Below are 23,994 nucleotides of genomic sequence, written 5' to 3' on the forward strand. Positions count from 1 at the left end.
TTTGAAGCTTATAATTTATTTATCAATTATTATATTAATAGAAAATTAATATATAATTTGTATTTTAATATAAAATTGATAGTTAATTTTTTAGTTATCTATTATATAAAATTAATCAATGAAGTGTCGAATTAGGAGTAAAAAAAATAAAATAATAGAAATTTTACCGGGTTTTAGGGCCAGCCCATCGGGTTTTGGGTCTGGCCCTAACGGGTTGCGGGTGCGGGCTAATCGAGTTTTGATTTTATCGGGTTAGAAATTTCCGGCCCTAACCCTATAAATTTGGCGGGTTATTCGGGCCAACTCACGAGTTTCGGACTACACTAACATCCCTAATTGCGGATGCTAGAGTACGCTATAAAAGGATGTGGCCTTTAAAAAAAGTAAGAAATTAAAAAAAATGATATTTTGATAAAATTTCAAATACGAATAACCACTCGAATTTTGCATAAATTTTCACTTTTACTTTATTGAATGAGACAATAATTATTATTCTTACCAAAGCATCAAACATTGGTGTATATGACATGGACCACTATTAAAATTTTTGTAGGTAGTATGGCCCTAAATTGTGGAGTAGGTAGTAAGTATGACCCTAAAAGTGATTAAGAGGTGTGGGTTATTCGATATTCAATTGATGTAGATTATCTGAAATATTAATCCCACAAAGAATATTCCACCTCTACCTACTTTTTCAATTATATATACTTATTTAAATTACACATAAATTCATGAACCTTAAATAAATAAATAAATTTTTATTAATATATTTATGTACTATTAAATATACTTTAAATTCAAAAAAATTACACTTATTGACATTAAATTACATGTTATAATAAAATTAAAACATAGAAAATCAAAACATATATAAAAATATCATAGCTACAAAAACATACCACAACACGCATATAAAATAACAAAAATTCAAGACTCAAAATTTGTGTATTGTTCCCACAATTGATCAACTGGTGCATTTCGAAGTTCCAGATGAACATTTTTATTTCTTATAGCATCATAACGAGTCAAATACTCTTGAAACTGAGCGTCTTCATTTGTTATTGTAATATGTGTTCGTATTTTAATTCATATTAATTAAATAATAGTAATAGACTGATTTGTAATCTCTCATAAATTTTTGCAGTAACACAATTTTTGATATTGTACGGTACAAAATTCAAAATGGATTTGAATTAATATATGATTTGAAGATGATTTTTACACCAAAAATTGAATTTTGATATATAGTTAGAGATGATCTAAGAGGGATGAGTCTCTCTCGTCCGACGTACAACACATTATTTTACTACAACACTATTTTATATCTTAAACTTTTGCATAACACTATTTATTATTTTATTCTTTTAAGTTCTTCTTTATTTTATTCTATAAAAATAAAAACGAAAGAAACATGAGAGATGGCAGAATAAATATGAGATAGTTTTAAACTCAGAGGTCTCTGTTCCCACTTTTATAACTTAAACTTTAGCATCACTTTTCCCACTATTTATCTCTTATTCTTTAAATTCTATCTTAATTCATATAAAAAAATAAGAGGGAAAGAATTCAATTGGGAATTAAAATGTTTTAAATCAGAGCAAAAAAACTGATAAACCAAACAATCGAATTTCCAATTATAAAATCTAAAAAATGAAACCTTTCTTTCCGAAAAAGGGTAATAGTTAGAAAAGAAAAGAAAAAACTTGTTACTATATTCTTCCGATTGAAGCATCACATTCCACTCCTAAAACCCTAACCCCTAAAATGTCACTCAATAAGCTTATACGTTCTGCTTCAAGGCTTGTACCTATCGCTGTCCGAGCTTCCGCCGGAAGCCGATGGTGCTCCCACCGCCACCACAGCTCAGCCTTCTCCGCCACCGTCAACGTCCGAGTGAAGGACCTCCAGTCGCCGAGGTCATTCCCGTCTATTCTCCACCGCTATTCCACCGAGATTAGCTCCGACGAGTCGCTGCTGAAAAGCGTTGAGTACGAGATTGAATGCGCCAACGACTCTTACTCTGTGACCGAGGTCTATATTTTACTATCTATTCCGTCTCTGTATCGCATCAGTTTTTCACTCTTGTTTCTGCTGAAATGAATAGAAATTAGGTGCGATTACAATTTAGAATTAGGTTTGAGATTTATTCTTGACAAAAAAGGATAATCTTTCTGCAATATAGTTTTTTTTTTCATTTATTGAGTGTTTTTTCTGCTTGAGATTTAACAAGTGTTTTGTTTCAAGTGTTTTTGTATGCTTTTAGAGATCATATTTGAGCTTTGGATTATTGATAAATGTTGTTATGATTAAATTCTGATATGTGCAAGAAAAGTATCTAAATTTCCTATAAACATATTGGTCATTAGTTGGATTTTGGAAGCAACCAAGTATGAGATTTGAGTTCAATAGTTAGGGTAATTTCTTTTAGCTGAGGCTATAATGGTTTCGTTTATGTAAGTTTGAGATATAAGTATTAGATTTGTGAAGCTATGTATTTGCTTTGTTTGATTCTGTTACGTCTTCACTGTGGAAACAATACCGTTTTTCTGGTTTCCGTTAGGCTGAGGAGGAGGTACCAGAGGGCTTCCCTTTTAAAATCGAAAACCGTGTTGGATCAGAAACTGTATCGCTGACCAGAGAGTATCAGGGTGAAACCATAAGTGTCGACGTGTACATGCCCAACCTTGTTACGGGTGATGAGGATGATGATGACGCCTCCAACCAATCTAGCATCCCGTTGGTTGTCAAAACCTCCAAGAGGAGTGGACCCTATCTGGAGTTCGGTTGCACTGCTTATCCTGACGAGATTGTGATTGACAGCTTGTCAGTAAAAGATCCCGAAAACTCTGAGGACCAAATCGCCTACGAGGGACCTGACTTTGGGTAAGTTCTGTTTTATATCAGTGACGCGTCTCTAAACATTTCCGTTGGTCAGGTGATGGATTGAGCCTTGTATGTTTGTTGGTTAGGGATTTGGATGAGAATTTGCAGAAGGCACTCCACCGGTATCTGGAGATTAGAGGGATCAAGGCGAGCACAACAATTTCTTGCATGGGTATATGATCAACAAGGACACCACAGAATACGTCGAATGGCTGAAGAAAATCCAGAAGTTTCTCCAGGCATGAGAAAGTTGTGTAGATGGAAGAAACTTTAGTGGAATAGCTTTTTGTACTACATATTGATCGATGGAAATTATCAGAATTGGTCTTTGATCTTTCAATATGAGTTCATGAATTATCAAATTACATTTATTTGAGTATTTCCCATACATTAAGTTATTCTACGCTTTCTGTGTGTATCAGTTTATCATCATGAAGTAAAGAGGATGAATATTTGTGAAAAATCAATAAATATCAAAACATAAAGTGTTACTTGCCTTTGAATTTGGCTCGCTTTTCAGACCGCGCTTTCAAACTCATATATAAACTCCTCTATCTTTTTTTCAAATTTTAGACCGCCTCTGTCACTCATGCAATTGAACTGAGGTAATGCTAGATTCAAGTTAAATGATGTAATTCGCTATTTCAATTTGTACAATTATTGATCGATTTGTGTATATCTAGTTTATTTAAATGATTAATGCCATTTAATTTAAATGATGTTATCATTGCTCAAATTTTATTTAGATGATTTTATCTTCTGATTTAGGATTGTCTACCATCTCGCTCAATCTTAATTTGTAAATATGAATGCTCATTTAATTTAAGTGATGTAATCAGGGCTCGGATTTTAATTTAGACTAGTATTTCATCCAAAACTAATTTAATATATCATTTTATCATTACTTGAATTTGACAAAAAAAAACTAAGCTTGCCAAACTTAACATTTACAAAATATTTACAATAAGCACATATATAGACTACCTATGTATTTGTTCTAAAGTTTTTATCCTATTTGCAACTCAGTTGATATGAATCTAATTTAGGATTTCAAGTGATCACAAAAATAAATAAGGAACCATTAGTGATAATTTTTTTCAAAATAAAAATAAAAATTGTAGATTAAGTAGATTTCCAAAAGCATATAAATTTAAGAAGGTTTATTCTCAAATGTATGCTACCACTTCAAAGTTATAAAGATTGTCTCACTCGTTGCACCTCCGCCCCTCTCCGCCTGCCTCGCCGCCTTATTGCCAGCCTTCCTCGCTGCTCAACTGCTCGTTGTCCGCCTGCTTCGCCAGGCTCGCTGTAGTGTGCTGCAGAAATTATTGATTTTCTCCAGTTCATATATTCTAAAGAACTTTTCATAAAGTGTGAGAAAATGTAAAAGATAGTACTCCTTCCGTCATAAAAATAGAAACTTTGAAATGGTATGATTTAGTGCAAAATTTGTAAAGTAAGAAAGACATAGAAGAAAAGTTTGTTAGTGGAAAATGAGTTTCATCTCACAGAGAGAAAGAACTTTTCTAAAATGAAGTGTTTTTATTTAGGTGATGACCCAAAAAGGAAAGAATTTACATTTTAAGAAATTGAGGGAGTATGTAGTACTAAATGTAGTGGGTGATCTCCACTTGTCAACTTGGTAGTGGTATATTAGTAATTGTAGTATATAATGTATTAAGTTGATACCTTCTTATACAAGTTACGATTTTATATTTAGATTTCAAAAGTTATATGATTGACCAAAAGTCTTAAATGACAATTATATCTTTAAAAAAATGGATAAATCATAGAAAAATATAAATTCTAGTCAAATTATGATCTGTTACACAATATAAAAAAACCATGTAGTTTAATTTATTTTCAATCATTTACTAACAAAATAAATTAGGCCGATTATATGCAATATATTGTTCGACGTTTTTCAATTAAACGATGTCATTTTATTTATGTATAGATGACATTGTTTGACTTCGGTGACGTGAGCGTATGATTTCTCTTACTTGTAATATATTATTAAAATTTTCAATCAAACTTTATTCCGTCTCATATTTTATTATCTCTTCACTTAACTAATAAAATCTATATATGGCACCAAAAAAATTGCTTTTTTTTAAAAAGGGACAAAAGAAGTTGCACTACTCAACTAAATTTTGTTGTATTAATTTCACATAGTTAATTAATTGCAAAGAGAAAAAAAGTCTCACTACTCACTAAATTTTGTTTTATTAATTTCACATGGTTAATTAATTGCAAAGAGAAAAAAAGTCTTAGAACTATGATTAGAGTAATAACCCTAACCCTAAACACCGCTACGTATATGTTGTGTTTGTTTCACTAGGCAATTGAGATAGGATAATACAATTTGAAGAAGGCAATAGTTGATCATCTAGGTGAGAATGATGTAGTGGGATTACTCAACAACGAGAAAGGTTGTCATCTGCTGCAATATATTTATTTGTAATCTTCATTTCTTCCCCGCTTCTTACTCTTAGTAAGAGTGAGCGTGACAATATTTATATTTTAGAGTTTAAAACATAGTAGATGCAGCCTAACATATAAATAAATAAAATATGTCTAGAAAAGCAGTCAAATCTGATAAAAAATTATAATGCTATTATGTATATAGAATTTATTTACTACTATTATTTTTAGGATAGTGAGAAACATATAAATTGTACATACAAAATCGAACTTTTTTTGATATTTATATTGAAAATCAATTTATAAATATAAATTAACTTAAAATAAATTACATGCTAATCATTTTGTAACATTATAGGAAAATATTAAAATTTTAAATTAAATATCTATAAATTAAAAAAAAACTAATTTAATTTATCATTTTATCATTATTTGAATTTAAAAACTAAAAAAGAACTAAGCTTGCAAAACATAACATTTACAAAATATTTGCAATAGGCATATATATATATAGACTACCTATGTATTTGTTCTAAAGTTTCTTCCTACTTTTTTCTCTTCTAGAATTCTCTTCTTTTTTCCTTATATAATCTATTCATTCCTAGATATTTCTATTATATTATTCACTTTTTAATTACAAAAATCAGGCTTATTGTTTATTTGAACACATTCCGTACAATGAACATATTAAAATAAGAAGACGATGAGCCGCAACTCATTTGATATTAATCTAATTTAGGATTTCAAGTATCACGAAAATAACTAAGGAACCATTATGATCATTTTTTTCAAAAAAAAATATTGTAGATTAAGTAGGTTTCCAAAAGCACATAAATTTAAGAAGGTTTTGTAAAATCATGGATTAAATATGCCCGGTCAATGGATTTTGACCAAATAATAAATGTGACGAGACATTTAATTTTGTGAAATTAAATGACATAGCGTCGATCTACATTTTACGTAGATAAATGTAGTATATTCACTTTCTCAATCCGATTTCGGTGAGTGAGAAAGTGGATTAAAGTTGGGCATAATTAGCTTTTAAATTAAAGCTTGGAGTTGGAGCTTAGGGAATAATTAACTAGTGTTAATTATCTCACATTGGAGGATTAACACATCTTTTAATGTGTATAAATTAAGTGATTTTATGTTACTTAATAATTATAGTGGACCAAGATGGGTGAAAGAGCCCACACGCGCGCACACGAGCGCGCCGCCGCCCGCCCGCCTGTGCCCGTGCTCGCGGGCGAGCCGCGGGCCCTGGCCCGATCTCGATCCTGATCCTGATCCTGGACTTGGATCTCTTGGGCTTGTCCCAAACTATTCTTTTTAGACCACCGCCGAGTCAGCAATCCAAGTGGCTTGACACGTCGTCAAGCGAGGCACAGTCACGGCTGCCACGTGAGAAATCCACACGCTCCACACACGGGTGGCACACTCCAGCCACACGCCTGTAACCGACGTCGGTTACGAATTTGCCATGATGAGCCTTCAATGGCTGGTTGACCCTGCATGGTGGCTTGGCCTATAAATAGGCTAGCCATACCACTGCATTAGGACACACATACAAGCATTCTGCATCATAAGCTCTCTCTCTCTGCATTGTTTTCTGTCGAAGCTCTGCCCTCTCCTCCATCCCGTTTGCCGGAGCTCTACTGATTGCGGTGCTGCATCAATAGATACGTAGCCGTTTTACCTTTGGGGACGACATGCCAAACCGAAGAGCACTACCGGGGCGTATCTCGTCTTGCGGGAAGAGGCCTCCTCGACTCGGCTAATCATACTGGTTTAGTAGTTTCGATTCTACGTTGTAATTTTTAAGTTCAGTTCCTCCTTTTCCTTTCTTTTGGGTTGTATTACGCCCGGTTCTGTTATCTCTTGTAATCAAGAAACCAACAGGTTTTATCTCTCAAATGTATGCTACCACTTCAAAGTTATAAAGATTACTCGCCGCATCTCCGCCCCTCCTCGCCTTCCTTACCGCCTTATGGCCAGCCTTCCTCGCTGCTCCACCGCCATACCTTGTCGCATTGCCGCTCGTGATAAGGCCCCATAAATAGAAGTTCTATTTATCTTAACAGAGGTTAATCATAGATAGCGCTATGCGTGACTCAACTAAATTTTGTTGTATATATTTCACATACTTAATTAATCTCATACGAAGAAAGGCCACGAAGTATGGAAGAGCGGTCGAAATATGGAAAGAATTGTCAAATTGTCTTTGCAATTGCGTAGAGATAAAAGCCAAAGAAATATGGAAATCAATATTTGCATAGAGACAAAAGTCCAGAAATATGGAAATCAACTCGAACTATGATTAGAGAAAAAGAATCGAATTGGATATATATAAATCTAATCTAAAAGGAAATCAAATAAAATCAAATCGACTCTTCATCTTTATCAGAAATATAATTCTAATATACATACATTACCAAACGTGTGAGCATCGCATTGCACAATTCCAACAATTTCATAGAAACACATAGCTATGAATATCGATGTGGTGTTTGAGATACTCTTGCATCTTCCCGTTCGATCCCTCTTCAGATTCAGAGCTGTCTGCAAATTATGGTGTTACGACATTGATTCTCCACACTTCATAAAACTGCACACGTTGTTGCGACGTAACAATTACATCAAAGATGAGGAGGTATATCTACGGTTTATTAGTACTTATGTCGATAATAGTCGAAACTTGAAGAGTATATCGATAAATCTCCTAGGCAACGGGAAGAAGTTATTAATGTCGCATAAATTTCCGGTTTACGACCTTATATTATCTTGGGCAGTTAAGGGTCTAGTGTGCCTAAGTTCACCTCTAGGTAAGTCACAAGTTGCAATATGCAATCCTTTTCTAGGTCAATTCAAGATTCTACCACTTCCTCCTTACACTTCTGCTCAATCCTCATATCATTTAGATAGAGTGGGTTTGGGTTTTGACGAATATTACAAAGTGGTGCATTTACGGCAATGCAACAGTCAACGTTGTTTGCTTGCCCGTCTGTATTCGGAAAGGACGAATTCTTGGAGTAATTTGGATATTGATCAAGATTTGGTCATCCAGAGTCCCATAAAGTCGTGGTGCAAGAATGGATCCTTTGTGCACTGGGAAGGGCGGAGAGGGATATACTATAAGAAGATTATAGTAAGCTTTGATATGAAGAATGAAGAGTTTCGAACAACTTCAATATCATCACTAATGGGTGACGAAGTATTTTATTACTCATCTGGTTTTCGTGTTCTAGCAAAGAGTGACTTCTCTTTTGTTATCCTTGTTTTCGACCGTCAGAGGTTGAAGGTTTATGAGTCGAGCGGTGAAGGAAGTGAGCTTGTTTGGAATAATGTGAGTAATGTGGAACTAAAGCCTTTTTGGAGGCGCAAAATTCTGGAGAGTGATGATATTCCAATTTGGAGGAATGATGATCGTGTGGTTGTTAGAGGTAGTAAATATAGAGAAGTGATTTTGTATGATTACCATGCTCGGAAATTAATACGACGTTTTAACATACATACGAGCTCGAGCTCGACCTCGCCTGATGACATCATTGAGTATGAAGGAAGCTTGATTTCACCTTAGAAGTATACTAATTTCTCCTTATATATTTTGTAATACTAGCTAGTTTTTGGTATTTCAAACGTTTGTTTTAGAACACTAATCTTATTCCTTTCTTTCTAATAGTTTAATTACTTTGTGGTTAATGAAATAGAAGTTGTACAGGAGAACCAAACTGCATCATGATATGTAGTTTTGTGTTGTGTTTTAAGTGGAAAAAGTATAAATAAATGTATCTCTATTTTTAGTAATGAATTATTTTGATTAGAATAAATAAAAAAATTGAGGGAATATTATACTATTAAGTACAATTTGAGAGATTTAAGATATTAAATAAATACATACTACCTGAATAGGGCAACTATCATAAATATAGACATTATATAGCCAATATAATAGTATTGAAAAAACAGATAATTACGGGATTGCTTATATCAAATCTAGGTATTATTTAATTACAACATGTATATCACACGATGCATTCCTATATATTTATATAGGAATGTATATACGGACACAATCTTGACTCATTGAAATATAGGAATATTCCAATTAATCACATTTTAAGCAGGAAAAAACGATAGGCTATAAGGCTGGCTAATCGATCTGGAAAATTAGTTCCAAAAATTACAATATGTTTTTTTACCTTCCCTAAAAATATACTCCCTCCGTCCGTGATTAAATTGTCCATATTTGACCGGCACGGGTTTTAAGAAATTGTTTGACTTTATTTAGTAAAGGGGGGCTAGAAAAGTTAATGGTTGGACTTACTTTTATATATTGGTTTTATAATAAAATGGGAGCGAAATGAGTTAATGGAATGTATGGTCCATTTAGTAAAAGGGAAATGAAACATTTATTAGCAGACGAACGAAAAAAGAAAAATGAGACATTTAATGGCGGAGGAAGTAATAGTCTTAAATATCAGTAATTGCATAGGGGAAAAAGCGACGAAATATGGAAAGAGCGGTCGAAATATGGAGAGAAATGCCAAATTGTCTTTGTATTTATTTGCCTATCAATAATTGATAGCATATAGAAAAGTCTAAAATATGCAAATCAATATTTGCATAGAGAAAAAAACTTCGAAATATGAAAAGAGTAATAACCCTAATCCTAATTACCGCGGTTTGATGTTCATATGGAAATCTAGTCTAAAAGGTAATCAAATCGACTCTTCATAGAAATATAATTCTAATATAAATTACCAAACGTGTACATCGCATTGCATAATCCCAACAATTTCATAGAAAAACATAGCAATGAACATCGATGTGGTGTTCGAGATACTCTTGCATCTTCCTATACTATCCCTCTTGAGATTCAGAGCTGTCTGCAAATTATGGTGTAACGTCATTGATTCTCCACACTTTATAACACTGCACACGTTATTGCGACGTAACAACAACAGAGATGAGGAGGTATATCTACGGTTTACTTTTGGTATCGATCATCGAATTAATAGGAAGAAAGTATCAATAAATCTGCTAGACAACTGGAAGACGTCGTTGAAGTCACACGACTTTCCTCTGCCTATGGACATAAGGGTAGTATCCGAGGCGGTCAAGGGTCTAGTCTGCCTAAGTTCTCCTAATATGTCAGAAATTGCAATATGCAAAGGTCAATTCAAGATTCTACCACTTAATCCTTACAATACTTTTGACTACCATAATAGAGACTTCTTATGTTGTGATCACTATGTTGGACTGGGTTTCGACGAACATTACAAAGTGGTGCAGTTGATCCGGTGCATGGAGTTCAGCAGTTTCTATGCCAATCTCTGTTCGGCAAGGACGAATTCTTGGAGTAAATTGGATGTTGATCGAGATTTGTTCATTGAGAAACCCATAAAATCGTTGTCCAAGAATGTGTCCTTTTGCACACTGGCGCACAAGGAAATGGAGTGAGAATATTATACTAAGCTTGGAGTGAGAATATTATATAAGCTTTGAAGAAGGAAGCTTTTTATCATTTTTTGTAGTGGACCCCATATTCCACTAACTCATTCCTACTTAACATTTTATTATAAAACTAATATATAGAAGTAGGACTCACATTCCACTAACTTTTTCAACTCACTTTTCATTACATTTCTTAAAACTTGTGCCCGGTCAAAGTGAGACAATCTTTGTGGGACGGAAGGAGTATTTTGTAAGAGTATTTGGTATAGTATTTCAGGTGTTTGTTTTAGTTTTCATTCTGACATATATGATTATTTTGGTTTCCCTCTACCAAAAAGTGATCCCATTAACAAAGAATCCATATAGTGGTGATCATATATCTCCATAGTAATGCAAAAGTTTGTAGTGTCTCTTCAGGTTATTGTCCTCGACGATGTCAATCATCAACTCTGTTCTTCACTTAGCCCATCACAGCATGAGAACTATCTTGTTTTCATAAATTTTATCATATTTAGTATTCTACTTCATTACCCATTTATTTATTCCATTATTTCTTTTAGAGATGGAGGAGATTGAGCTAGCTGAAGGGAAAAAAAGAACTAGAAGTTACTGTGCTAGAATATTTACGGTGCTAGGACTATATTGTGCATACATTTGGTGAAATAGTTTTGGTAAAAGTCTCTTTGTATTACACTTTGATCGATTGATATCTCTGAGAAGAAATTACTAAAACATTGCTATAACCCTTTATTTCAAGTTGTTGTTTAAGAATAATCCAATTAGACTAATTCATTTGTTTATTTGTACCCTTTTTCAAAAAAATCCAACTATAATTTCATTTGTTTAGAACTCGATTTTTAAAAAGTGAATATTTTGGACAATCTTTGGATTTCGGCCTCAAAATAGTATTTTACTCTATTATTTTACTACAACATGTATACACACCACATCCCTTCCTATCTATAATTATATATACGGACACAATCTTGACTAAATAAAGATTTCGTCATTGAATATGAGTATCAATTAATCATATTTTAAGTAGGAATCTGGTATTAGTTGCAACTTTACAATATTTTACACTCCCTAAAAATATACTAACAATCATATATAAAAAGGAAGTTTTGGAGATATTTATAAAATTGCCACTTTAGATTTAAAATAATAACTTAATTAAAACTGATTTTTAATAATCACAATCGGCAGTTTCATTTTATTGTTAATGCTATTAACACATTAGCTTTTATTTATTCTATACTATTAAATTGGGTTCGACTAAAGTACTGAGGAAAAATAGTATAGTCGCCTGTTCCTCTTCTAACTTTTACTAATATGGTTAATTGGTTTGGAATTCTTTGCAAATGGCATGAGAAAGATTGATCGATCTCATTAACATACAAATTAATATAGGAATGAGAAAGGTGAAGAGTTTTGAATCAAAGAATAATCTATAAATACTCTTCACAGAATAATTTTTCCAATCAAAATTCCTCGAAGAGCTGATGCAAGGTACACCAAAATCAGTGGTGATGCTGAAGATGATGAGCTCGATTTTGGGGTTGACGTCATCAAGATAATTGAGAAACGACGTCGGACGAGTTCTTCAACAGCGGCATGAGAGCTCACGAGGGAAAGGACGGTGTTGTGAGGACCGGCGCCGACAATTACACGCCGGCGACAATGGGGGAATGAGAGTTTGAGGGAGGCGCCTCCCTTCTCAATAATCTGACAATGTTAGTAGTAGTTGGGCCAAGTTGCAATTACTCATGTGGGTGTTATTAACAAAAATATGGATGTATTGTCATAATACTAACAAAATTAAATATAGATTTATTATTTTGCTAAATTCACTAATCAACAATTTTGTGTGCATATTTTTTTTACAAAAATACTCCATACTTTTATATTTATGGTCGTTATCTCTATAAAATATAATGTGGTATTTCTTAGTAACTCATTTATTTAATGTGTTGGTTTTTGTTTGAAGAACTTACCTACAAATGGAGACAAATTGGGGTGATAGAGAAGATGTCGCTAGCAAGGTGATGAATGTGCTATGGACTATTATTGGTGAAAATGAAGCTTATTGAAGATAGATACCAATACTCTTTTCATTGAAACATGAATTTTATTATTTTATTAATATTGTTAGTGATGAATATTATTAAAACAAATATAAATTCTTTAATTTAAATTATTATAATATTAACAAAAAACATGGATATTTTTTTTTGCCAAATTCACTAATTAGTATATTTGTGTGCATTTTTTGAATTCTAAGTTATTTGATTATATATTTTTTGTAATATATTTTATTATACATATATAAATTTAGATTATGTATGTTAATATTGTATATCATTTTATAATAATATCTCACAGTTTAAATGAGTGTGAAGAAAATAAAATAGGCCGTGCATAGCACGGGTGTGATACTAGTTTTTATAATATCACGGACCCTAGACAATTAAATGCGCCTATCAATAATTGCATAGAGAAAACTCGAAAAGCCCCGAAGTATGGAAAGAGCGGTCGAAATATGGAAAGAATAGACTATCAATAATTGATTGCATAGAGAAAAAAGTATATGGAAATCAAGACTATATGAAAAAAGCAATAACCCTAACCCTAATCACCACCGTTTATAGAAATACTATAATTCTTATATATATACATTGCATAATTCCAACAATTTCATAGAAACACATAGCTATGAATAGCGATGTGGTGTTTGAGATACTCTTGCATCTTCCCGTTCGATCCCTCTTGAGATTCAGAGCTGTTGTAGCGATGTAACAACAACAAAGATGAGGAGGTATATCTATGCTTTACTTCTGATTTCATTTATGGTCGTACACAAGTATCGCTAAGTCTCCTAGACAACGGGAAGTCATTGATGTCGTATGACTTTCAGCATATCGACCAAAGGGTAGTATCTGTATCCATATTTGTATCTGCGGTTAAGGGTCTAGTCTCCATAAGTTCTCGTGATGAGTTAGGCATTACAATATGCAATCTTTTTCTTGGTCAATTCAAGATTCTACCACTTCCTTCTCACCGCAGACAAGATTTTTGTGATCATGTGGGACTGGTTTCAACGAAGATTATAAAGTACTCCTCTTCACCTCCTCACCGTAGACAAGATTTTTGTGATCATGTGGGACTGGGTTTCAACGAAGATTATAAAGTAGTGCAGCTGCTGTCGTGCATGGTGCACCACTGTTTACATACCAATCTGCATTCGGACAAATTCTTGGAGTGAATAATATTGATCAAGATTTGATCATCGAGTATCCCATAAAGTCGGTGTGCAAGAATGGATCCTTTTCCCACTGGCAAGGGTACACAAGGTCAGAGCATGAAAAGATATATTAAGTTTTGATATGAAGAATGAAGTGTTTCGAACCATTACAATATCACGAGGTGACCACTTACTTGGTAAGTACTTTAGGTCATATAAGGTTTTTGCGATTCTTGCAAAGGGTGAGTACTCTTTTGTTATCCTTGTTGTGGAAAAGTGTAAGTTGAAGGTTTATGAGTCGAGCGGTGAAGGAAGTGAGCTTATTTGGAATAATGTGAATAATGTGGACCTATATTATTTTTGGAAGTGCAATTTTCGGTGGAGTTATGATATTCCTTTTTGGAGGAACGATAATTGTGTGGTTCTCAAAGGTCGTAGATCAAGAGAAGTAATTTTGTATGGAGAAGTGCTTTTGTATGTTTACCGTGCTCGAAAATTCATCAAACGTTTCAATATGTGTGGGAGCTCGGCCTCAGAATATGATATTATTGAGTATGAAGGAAGCTTGATTTCACCTTAGAAGTAGGTAGTATTACTGATTTCTCCTTATATATTTTGTAATAGTATTTGGAATTTCATGTATTTTTTAGAACACTAATCCTATTCTTTTCTTTCTAATATGAGAATTTTGGTTTCCATCCACCAAAAAGTGATCCCGTTAGCGTTTATAAAGATTAATTTGTGCTTTAACGAAATAGAAGTGCAAACCTGTTGAATGGGTTAATCATGGTTTTTTGGGTTTTGATAATCTTACTCCAAAAGCCTTAAGCTGTTTGCTCAACAAAACAAAATTGCAATTCTATCTAGCTAATTGACAATTAAAATTCATAATATCAGTAGTGTCCTTGTTTGATTCCTCTCTTTCTGGTATTAGCATAATCGCATACTTGATTATTCATGTCATGTGCACACGTTAAGTAGCCAAACATTATTCTCAATAAAACGAAAAAAATAAAAGAATAAAAAGATAGAAAATCTTCAGACATTCTTCTTGCGATGAGAAGGGGTAGTTGGCATCAGGCCAGAGGAAAGTCAAGAAAAGAACTAAGCTTAAATATTAGCACTTACATATGGTAAATTGGGCAAATAATAATTTATAACCACATTACTCATCGACTAAATCACTCCTTATTGTCGCTTAATATGACACTGCACCAACTTTTGAGATCCGTTTAATACTAATAATACACAAACAATACTCTGAACTGAAGTAGGGTGACATGGTCTCTCTCTCCACAACTCGAAGGGATGCCTACTACTATACCTACTAGCAGTTGATGTTATTGTCGCCTCCAAGCAGTCGGGGCTGTGAACGATTGTCAACTACTTCGCTTCGCCCGGTCACGCTTGAAGACTCATCTCCTTGTGAGTATACACAATGTCTTTATCACCGTTCACCACTTGTCCTTTTCCTCTTGCAAGCCTGTATCAAATTCATCACGTGATTAAGAGCATAAATGAAGACGATTGCAATTTTCGAGTGAGCACAAGAGAAAAATCGTGTAAGTAACATACCATCGTGTTGTAAGCAATCCTTCAACACCTACAGGACCACGGGCGTGAATTCGACTTGTACTGATACCAACCTGTTAGATTGATGCATTAGATGAACTGATACTGATCATTTGTTGCTGAGACCTACGTGGATAACATACCTCTGCACCTAATCCAAAGCGGAAGCCATCACTGAATCTTGTACTTGCATTGTGAAACACGGCAGCACTGAAATGTCAACAAGCCGTGTTAGTGCAATCTAGGATTTTAGTCAAAGTTCATTTCAAATATCATTGCTGAATGTTATATACAATTGATAAAGAAATTACCTGTCAACTTGACGCAAAAAGATTTCAGCAACCTCATCGTCATCAGTTACAATGCAGTCCGTATGTGCACTGCAATTACGAGAGTTATGCCGCATTAGATGCCATTCTCACAATATTGACAAGTCATGTAAAGACAAATATGATTTCAAAAGGTTTCAAAAGCTGACATGCCTTCCATGTTGATGTATATGATCAATGGCAGCATTTACATCGTCCACAATCTCAATGGTGCAAGCAAGAGAACTGTATTCGTGGTGTAATGAAAGCGCCTCGGGAATGTCCAGTGAAGAGCTTGCTCGAGGTCCACCAAATATTTTTACTCCTGAAACACACATGTATATATAACTAACTAGTATTGCAATGACCAAATTCATTCGAGGGCGGTGAAACAGCTGCAAACCAATCATTTACCGTATTTCTATATGAAAACGATGTAGCTCTTTGGCTACCAAAGACGTGATAGAGACTGATTCTAACTAAAAGCTTACAACTAAAGAGCGTTGAATCTTGGCTGTTCCAATATTCAGCCACCATTGTGGAAAAGTAAGACCACATACAGTAGCATATGTAAATATCAGTGTGTCCCGTTTACTCAAATCTTGTAATGTCTCAGTGAGGACCTGCTAAGCATCCTTAATCCCCAAAGAGGACTGAAGGACTTTTTCAATTTTATTGTAGATGGGTTGGTTGGATGTTAAAGAGATGCCCACCTTTGGTTTGAAGATCCACTATTAGCTCATTTAGACCGCCAGTCTGAACAAGGTCCTTGTGAACAAGCAATGTTTCCTATAAAGCAACGGAGGCTCTATTTTCCAGTTGTCCTTCGAAATTATTATAATAGAGTTTAAGAATTAGGGCGTACCATTGCATTGCAGGCGGCAGGATAATCTGTTTTTGCATCTACAACAATTTTCTTAGCCATGTCCATATTTGCAGACTTATCTACATATACATGACATATTCCATCTGGACACAAAAACAGACAATAGTTTTCCAGTATGAGAATTTGATTACTGCTTGACTAATAATACACCGTGATTTGAAAAAAAAAGTCGACAAAAGTAGAACATATGTATATATTACCAGCGTGTCCAAGAACAGGAATCTTTGTTGATGCCTTAATTTGAGATACAAGTTTGTTGCTCCCTCTCGGAATCACAAGGTCAATTACATCATCCAGCTTTGGCACAAACGTTAAAGTTCAGTTCCAACTCTTATATTGTGGATTTATTCCAATGAAAAAGACTATATTGTGGATTTATTCCAATGAAAAGACTATCTGTGAATAAATAAGCACTATATAAAGAAAAAACCTTGAGCAATTCAGGGATCTCTTCTCTTGAAGTAACAAGTCCAATAAGTCCTTCACCAACACTTTTTGGAAGGGCCGATGTTATTATCTGAAATAGCAAGGGGATGAAGTCAGAACTATTTATACGAACAATGGGATGTGCTACAACTTCACAGTTCATACGAACCTTATGTAGAATTGCATTTGATCGTCTGGCTTCCTTGCCTCCTTTTAACAGGAGTCCGTTCCCACTTCGAATTGCTAGTGAAGCTATCTGTTTAAAGGCAAACAAAAAAATCTTTGAGTTTGTCCAGATTAAGAGAAAAAGAAATTTTATCTGAAGTGCCATTGAGCTCATTATAAAAAAGAGTGAAGCCCCAAGGATATCATTAAACATGAGAAACATACAAAAGACATCAGACTATTATGTTGATCTTTCACAAGTTTGATGCATATAACAAGGTAGTTTTAACAGCTCCAGAGACCACTATCTATAGATGGAAGGAAAAGGTGGGCAAATTCAAGTGATGAAAAAATTAGCAGACAGATAATCTGCAGATGAGACAAGGAATAAAAATGAAATCATGAAAACCTTCAGGTGAATATGAGGTGGAATAATAGTGTCTATTCAGTTGCAAAATGACTTAAAAACACTAGGGAATAAAAAAATTATAGTCAATGACATGGACATCAAATTACATTGAGGAATCAAAAGAGAAAATAAAAAGATCAAAAACAAACACTTTCTAAAATGCGAGTGATTTTTTTCAGATTAAGCAAGCATTAAATTCAATGAAGCACACTGGTGGGCACTTATGCATGCAGAAGAGCAACATAGGAAAGTTTAGATGGTAATTTACCTGCACCAATGCATCAGGTCGAGACTCAAAAATGATCAAAAGAACACCCAAGGGAGATGACATTTTCTCCAGGATAAATCCTTCAGACAGCTGCAGCCATAATTATAAGAAATTTACACACTTATCTCCTAACAATCTAACAATAATATTTTCAGAATACATATTATTTAACCCAAGTCAACCAGATATCAGAACTTCATCACATACATAGCATAGATATGCTGAACATAGCTTTTATTACATTTCTGGAATAAATACAAAAATCGACTTCCTACAGATTTCACGACTAATCTTTCAAAAATTGTAAGCAGGACATGATCTATGTGGGTGATCTTGGGGCATTTGGCTTAAGCTTGACTCCCACAATTTTAGATACTACTTAAACAAAAACGACATGATGCTACTCTTTTTGGCAGAAGCTGATTAGAATGTGACATTTCTCATTAAGGGTTTACGAACACCATAGTTTAGCAGCTATGAAATTGAGAACATCCCACTTTTCTACTTATCAATTGCAAACAATATTATAGAAACAAAGTACCATGAGGATAAGAACCAATACTATAATTATGATGCAATGAGGATAAGAACCCCATTTACTGACCTCCATTCTTTTCAAAACCCGACCAACTGGCTCTTCCATGTTTGCAAGCACACGAATAGAATTTGCAAGACTTGAAACCTGAATATTAAATATATTTTCTGAGAATATAGAGTTGGTGGCAACACTTCAGCTAAAAAGTGACATGCTTTATCAAGTCAACTTACCTTGCCAGGCTTCAAAGCAAGTCTTGATACTAACGCCTTGTCATATCCAGCCTTTAGTGCTTCAGCAACATCAGCTTCATTTTCAGCAGTTATTAGCTTCTCACTAGCCTCTAAGGCATCCGCAACACTCAACAAAATCTTACTCCTTTCATGGGAAGACATTGCCTGCAACATACAATTGTAACATGCTTATTATTTCTGTAACAAACCAAAAGAGTCCTTATTCAGCAATGATTACCTGCAGCCTCCGCGAACCATCTCTGGCAGCCACTGCCATCTCCCTAACACCTAATTCTCCTATTGTGGCCCATTTATGTGCATCTCGGTGGAATAGTGTGCCAATACGTTGTCCACCTAATACTTTTAAAATATTTCCATATGCGAAACCGCTACATCCAGATAGAGAGGGTTGTCATCAGAGAGAGAAAGTGAGTACAAAAATCCCAATTTATTATTAGAGAAATATTTGGACAGTTGAACTTTATTGCAATAGGTTTATGTAATCCTCCTAAATAATTTATCACTTGTAGGGAAAAAATAGAATCAAACATTCAAAACTTAACAGAGAGATGCTAATAATGGAAGAAGGTTAATCAAGAAAGCAACTTTTCTGCAAATGAGTGTTATTTAAAGACTGCCCAATGCTAGTTTTCTTGTTCCTAGTATTCACTATTCAGTATATAACTCAAATTAGCAACTTTCAGAGACTTCACATAATTCTTTATTGAAATGAAACTAGAACCAAACCAGATATAAGGTATCACAGGAAATAGAAAATAAGATTTTAAGAAAAATATTCAAGAGATACAATGAGTTTCAATTAATGACCCAAAACAATTTAAAAAGTTCAATAATTGTGGCTTAATAGTCACTTGAAGTCTTGAACAAGTGTCGGCAATGCTCTGATCAGCACAGAGAAAGTATCAAGTCAGCTGAAAGGAAAATCTATGTGAGAAAATGTTATTTTCATCACATTTGTTCAAGTTAGATGTCTCATGTTGCTCTTTCCTATTTATCCATCTGCTCCTTATGCGGTAGGGAGATAAATACTCGTTCAATCACAGAGAGAATTACATTGTAATAAACAAATAAGATTGAAACTATGTTATGCATCATATGAAATAAACAAGATAGCAAAAATTACAAGGAGGTTAGCAGAATACCTGGTGATAACAACAGGAATGCCAGCATAAGCAGCATAAACAGCAGCTTTTACTTTAGCCGTCATCCCTCCTCTTCCCACTCGTGATTTGTCTCCAAAAGTTATCAGACCCTCAAGGCTTTCCTTAACGTATGTATGAATTAGTTCAGAATGTGGATCACTTGGTGGGCCACTATAAAGACCGTCTACATCACTCAATAGAACAAGGAGATCAGCTTTTAGCTCCAGTGCCAGGAGAGCCGCTAAACTGTCATTATCCCAAAATATTCCAGAAGCGTCCTACAAAATGGAAACAAATGAAGAAAATGCAAGCATATGCTGATATCCAATCTAGATTGTGGTTCTATACGCCACTATGAACTTAAGAAGCCAGAGAGTGTTTGTATACATAGATCCTAAATGAAGTCAACAAAAGTTTTTTTCTAATATGCATTCCAATAGAATAATGAAATTAAAGAAAAATCCCTGAACACTTGCAACACTAGTTCCCCACACGAGAAAAAACTGATTTGTAAAGTAAAACTGGGGAAGAAAAGTAGAATCCTTTCCATTCTTGAGAAGTTAGGGAGCATGTTAACATGCAGTCCAACTAAATTGTGCCCCATCTAAATAAAACAACAAATTTAAGCAATGATAAAATAGCCCACCTCATATGGAGCTTTTCTGGTACTGATTGCATCATTTTCATTGAATATTGGAACCACCTTCAGTGACAACAAAGACTTCACAGTCTCATTCAGTTGCCTTCTGAAGTCTGGGTCTCTAAAATCATTATCAGTTACTAGAAGTTGTGCTGAGGACGTATCCAACTGCACGCGGGAAATCCCAAATTAAGTTAGATCAATATAATTAGCATATCTTCCAGGAGATTTATTTTATGTCGTACCTGGCTGAACAAAGTGTCATACAGAGCCATAAGACCATTTTGTCCAACAGCTGCACAAGCTTTTCCATCAAGTTCCACTTGCGGCTTTTGGAGGTCTGCGAAGCTACCAAAAAGATGGCCACAAATTAAAATGGTAAAACAGAGGTTAACAGTGTTGTCGGACATAATTATTGTAATATATTTAAGCACCAGTAACATTGATCATGTAGCATTCAACAAAACAACGAACACAAATTCCTAAAAATTCTTAGAAGGCAAAAATTCCATATGATCTTTCAGAAATCTCTGAAACTTTAATCAAGCCAATAAAGGGAGCCAAAATACCTGCTGTTAACTAATCTCCGGTATCTAAGCCGTTGACGGCCAACACCAACAGCACCTGATGTCACCAAAATCACCTCGTAGCCATCAGTGATGAGTTCGTGGATCTGCACTTAATTTGCAACTTTAAAATGTAAGCATTTCACAAGGCTTGCGGATGTAATTAGCAACTGAAAAAAATCTTATTTTATCATGTAATCATTGAGCACCTGCTCACAAAGTGAGCCTACTCTTCCAAGAGCTAGTCGCCCATCGGCTTGAGTTACTACGGCTGTTCCCACCTACAATTAAAAGATGAAGCATCAGTTAAAACATCTAGCATACTTACAACAACATAATAATAATGATTTACACACTGGCGTTGATGCTCACAGTAGGAACAAAAAAAAAAGGTGAATCTTTTTGAACCATAATAGTATCAAATAAAATTTCTGTTATCTTTCAACTTCAAAAGGAATTACTTATTTACCTATTTTTTTTATAAAATTTGAAATTCAAGAACAACAACTCTTTCAGCAACATAAGTGCACCTCTATCTCATTTTCAGCCTTCCTTAAAACTAGCACAAGCATTACAAGTCTTTATATGAACCTACCAAACTTATTTCTCCTTCCCAAGCATCTAACACCATGAAAGAAGTAATCAATATAGAAAATGCTAGAAACACTGAAGAACAAGCCAAATAGTCACACAAACGGAGTCAACAGCTTCATCCAAAATCTCCTACTCCTGTGTCATTTTATTGTATACACAATTGACACTAGTGAATGCTGGAAACAGAGTACAAGTTCATAGAGAGCAAGTAATGACAAGCAATGGCATCTTCAGATCAATGACTTCATGAACTTGCATAATACACACAGAAACACACTAATATCATCCGTTGGAGAAAACGATTAATTTGATCGCTATAAACAAACAAAAACAGAGTAATCCATACAATAAAACAGCACCACACAAAATCCACAAAATCAACCACTAGAAAATCAAAATGAGATTAGAAACTAAAAGGTTACAAACTTGTTTACCTTGATGACGATGCGTTTGACATCTCTGAGAAACGAACGAGTGGAATCAGCAGCCTCCATTTTCAAAGTTTTTAGAGAGAGAAAGTCGATTGGATTGAAGTGTGTGAGAATCGCAGCTGAAGACGAGGTGACCCGTGAACACAGCTTGTATTTATAGGGTTTAGCACATGGGAAAAGATGCATGTATTTTCGAGATTAACTTAGTCCCAATTTTACCATTTACAAGTCAACAACACTAATAAATTCTGAAGAAAAAAATTAAAGTTGATCAAATAATTAATTGAAATTAAATTTTGTAATTAGAATAAAATAAAACTATCCAATCACATAGCATTTGTAAAATAGTAAAGTGTAAAATTGAAGAGTGACTGCAGCCAGATGAAAATTGATAAATGGTGAAGAATTCGGCCAAATACTCAGCGACTGCACAACTTTTGTCTTCTTCTGGGAGCAATGCAAGAGCGACGCGTGGTGGTTGGATGATGGCGTGGCGGGTCAATTTTGTAATTTGCTGTTTGTGTCGAGAGTATACACAATAAGGGAGCCGCGGCTCCCGGACAGGGTGGCTGGGCCACGGCTCCCTGAGGAAAGAGAGCCGTGGCGGGGAGCCCATGGGTGTGCCGCGGAGTTGGCCTGGCCGGGGCTCTTGGGCGCGGTGCCCTATTGTGACGGTCGAGAGCTGTGGCGCCTGCCCAACTTTGATTTTATTTTAATATTTTAAAAAAAAATTTATAAATACCTCATTCCACACATTTTCACATCACACATGTTATTTACACCCTAAATTTTCATTCTCTACAATTTTTATAAATATCTCATTCCACACATTTTCACATCACCACGAGTAGGCTGCGGTGGCGGTGCTTTTTTAGTGTTTTTATAAAATTTTCGTTGTATAATTTTCTCCCTATCTATAATACAATGAAGAATTGGTTTTATTTTTTTTATTAAATTATATTTTTTAATTGTTATAATCCGGTAATTTTTATTCTAGTTAAATTAAAATATACCAAAAATGAAAAAAAAATTTGTGGTTTGGATTTGTCCTCTATGAAGGGTGGACAAGTTTTTTTGACCTGGCCAAGTTTCTTGTTTTATTGTTTAAATAAATAAGTTGATTTATTAAATAAATTTGAGAAAACTAATTGTGATAAGCCACGAAATCATCTTCTGATTCCCTCCACTGCTAAACAGCGGTGAAAGATTATTTGGCGTATGTAAATTGACATACTATAAATGTTATGGTTACAATTTTAATATTTGTTTATGAACTTTTATTTTTTTTCTGATTTTTTCCAGCTGATTCTAATTCTGGCGAAATGAATGATGAATAGGATCATTGAAAACGCAAATTAGACAAATTTTATAAAAGCTAAACGACACTATTTGTTAAATGAAACATGATCGTTTCACCGCGTTTGATTTCGGTCATAACTATTCATTTTGAGAATTTTTTTTAAAATAATCTGTATTATTATTTGAATTTTTAATTCATGTAAATATAAGAATTGAGTCAACATTAGCAGGAACTAATTCGTCGCCTTTACTTTTAATAGCATTATAGATTCGTAGTATAGTACCATATGCAATGCAACTAGACAGACTTTTATTAATTATTAATACTGTTGAATTTCTTAGTCATCCCTTGCGTTGCACTGCATGACTATTGTCAATATCTTTAGCATGAAATAATGTGTCTCAATTTTTTATATACATACGGCAAAATTGGGAATTGAGGATATGTAACGCATATGATATGAACAAAGTCATTATAAGGATCAAAGATAAAAATA

The 23,994-nt window shown here is 34.3% G+C and overlaps 3 protein-coding genes and 1 pseudogene across 3 annotated transcripts; 3 read left to right on the top strand and 1 right to left on the bottom strand.

The window, feature by feature from the left end:
* The first annotated feature begins 1,692 nt into the window (after positions 1–1,692).
* LOC121790880 lies at positions 1,693–3,256 on the top strand (annotated as a pseudogene).
* A 4,539-nt stretch (positions 3,257–7,795) lies between these two features.
* Positions 7,796–8,884, top strand: LOC121790882 (F-box/kelch-repeat protein At3g06240-like). The gene has a single exon (XM_042188983.1). The coding sequence runs from the start codon at positions 7,796–7,798 to the stop codon at positions 8,882–8,884; it is 1,089 nt and encodes a 362-aa protein (XP_042044917.1).
* A 1,238-nt stretch (positions 8,885–10,122) lies between these two features.
* On the top strand, positions 10,123–10,767 carry LOC121790881 (putative F-box protein At3g47150). Its single transcript, XM_042188982.1, has one exon. The coding sequence runs from the start codon at positions 10,123–10,125 to the stop codon at positions 10,765–10,767; it is 645 nt and encodes a 214-aa protein (XP_042044916.1).
* Positions 10,768–15,094: 4,327 nt separating this feature from the next.
* LOC121790879 (delta-1-pyrroline-5-carboxylate synthase-like) lies at positions 15,095–22,355 on the bottom strand. The gene is made up of 20 exons (XM_042188981.1): positions 22,202–22,355; positions 21,383–21,454; positions 21,177–21,280; positions 20,853–20,955; positions 20,614–20,775; positions 19,968–20,245; positions 19,043–19,193; positions 18,805–18,969; positions 18,641–18,718; positions 18,037–18,126; positions 17,364–17,450; positions 17,199–17,285; positions 16,969–17,065; positions 16,748–16,851; positions 16,596–16,671; positions 16,057–16,207; positions 15,886–15,954; positions 15,718–15,784; positions 15,578–15,648; positions 15,095–15,485 (listed from the first exon to the last, which is right to left on the bottom strand). Exons 1-20 carry the CDS (start codon positions 22,259–22,261, stop codon positions 15,404–15,406), a joined length of 2,154 nt encoding a protein of 717 aa, XP_042044915.1. The 5' UTR covers positions 22,262–22,355; the 3' UTR covers positions 15,095–15,403.
* Between the last annotated feature and the right edge of the window lie 1,639 nt (positions 22,356–23,994).

The sequence above is a fragment of the Salvia splendens genome, unplaced genomic scaffold, assembly GCF_004379255.2.
Source record: "Salvia splendens isolate huo1 unplaced genomic scaffold, SspV2 ctg650, whole genome shotgun sequence".
Lineage (NCBI taxonomy): Eukaryota > Viridiplantae > Streptophyta > Magnoliopsida > Lamiales > Lamiaceae > Salvia > Salvia splendens.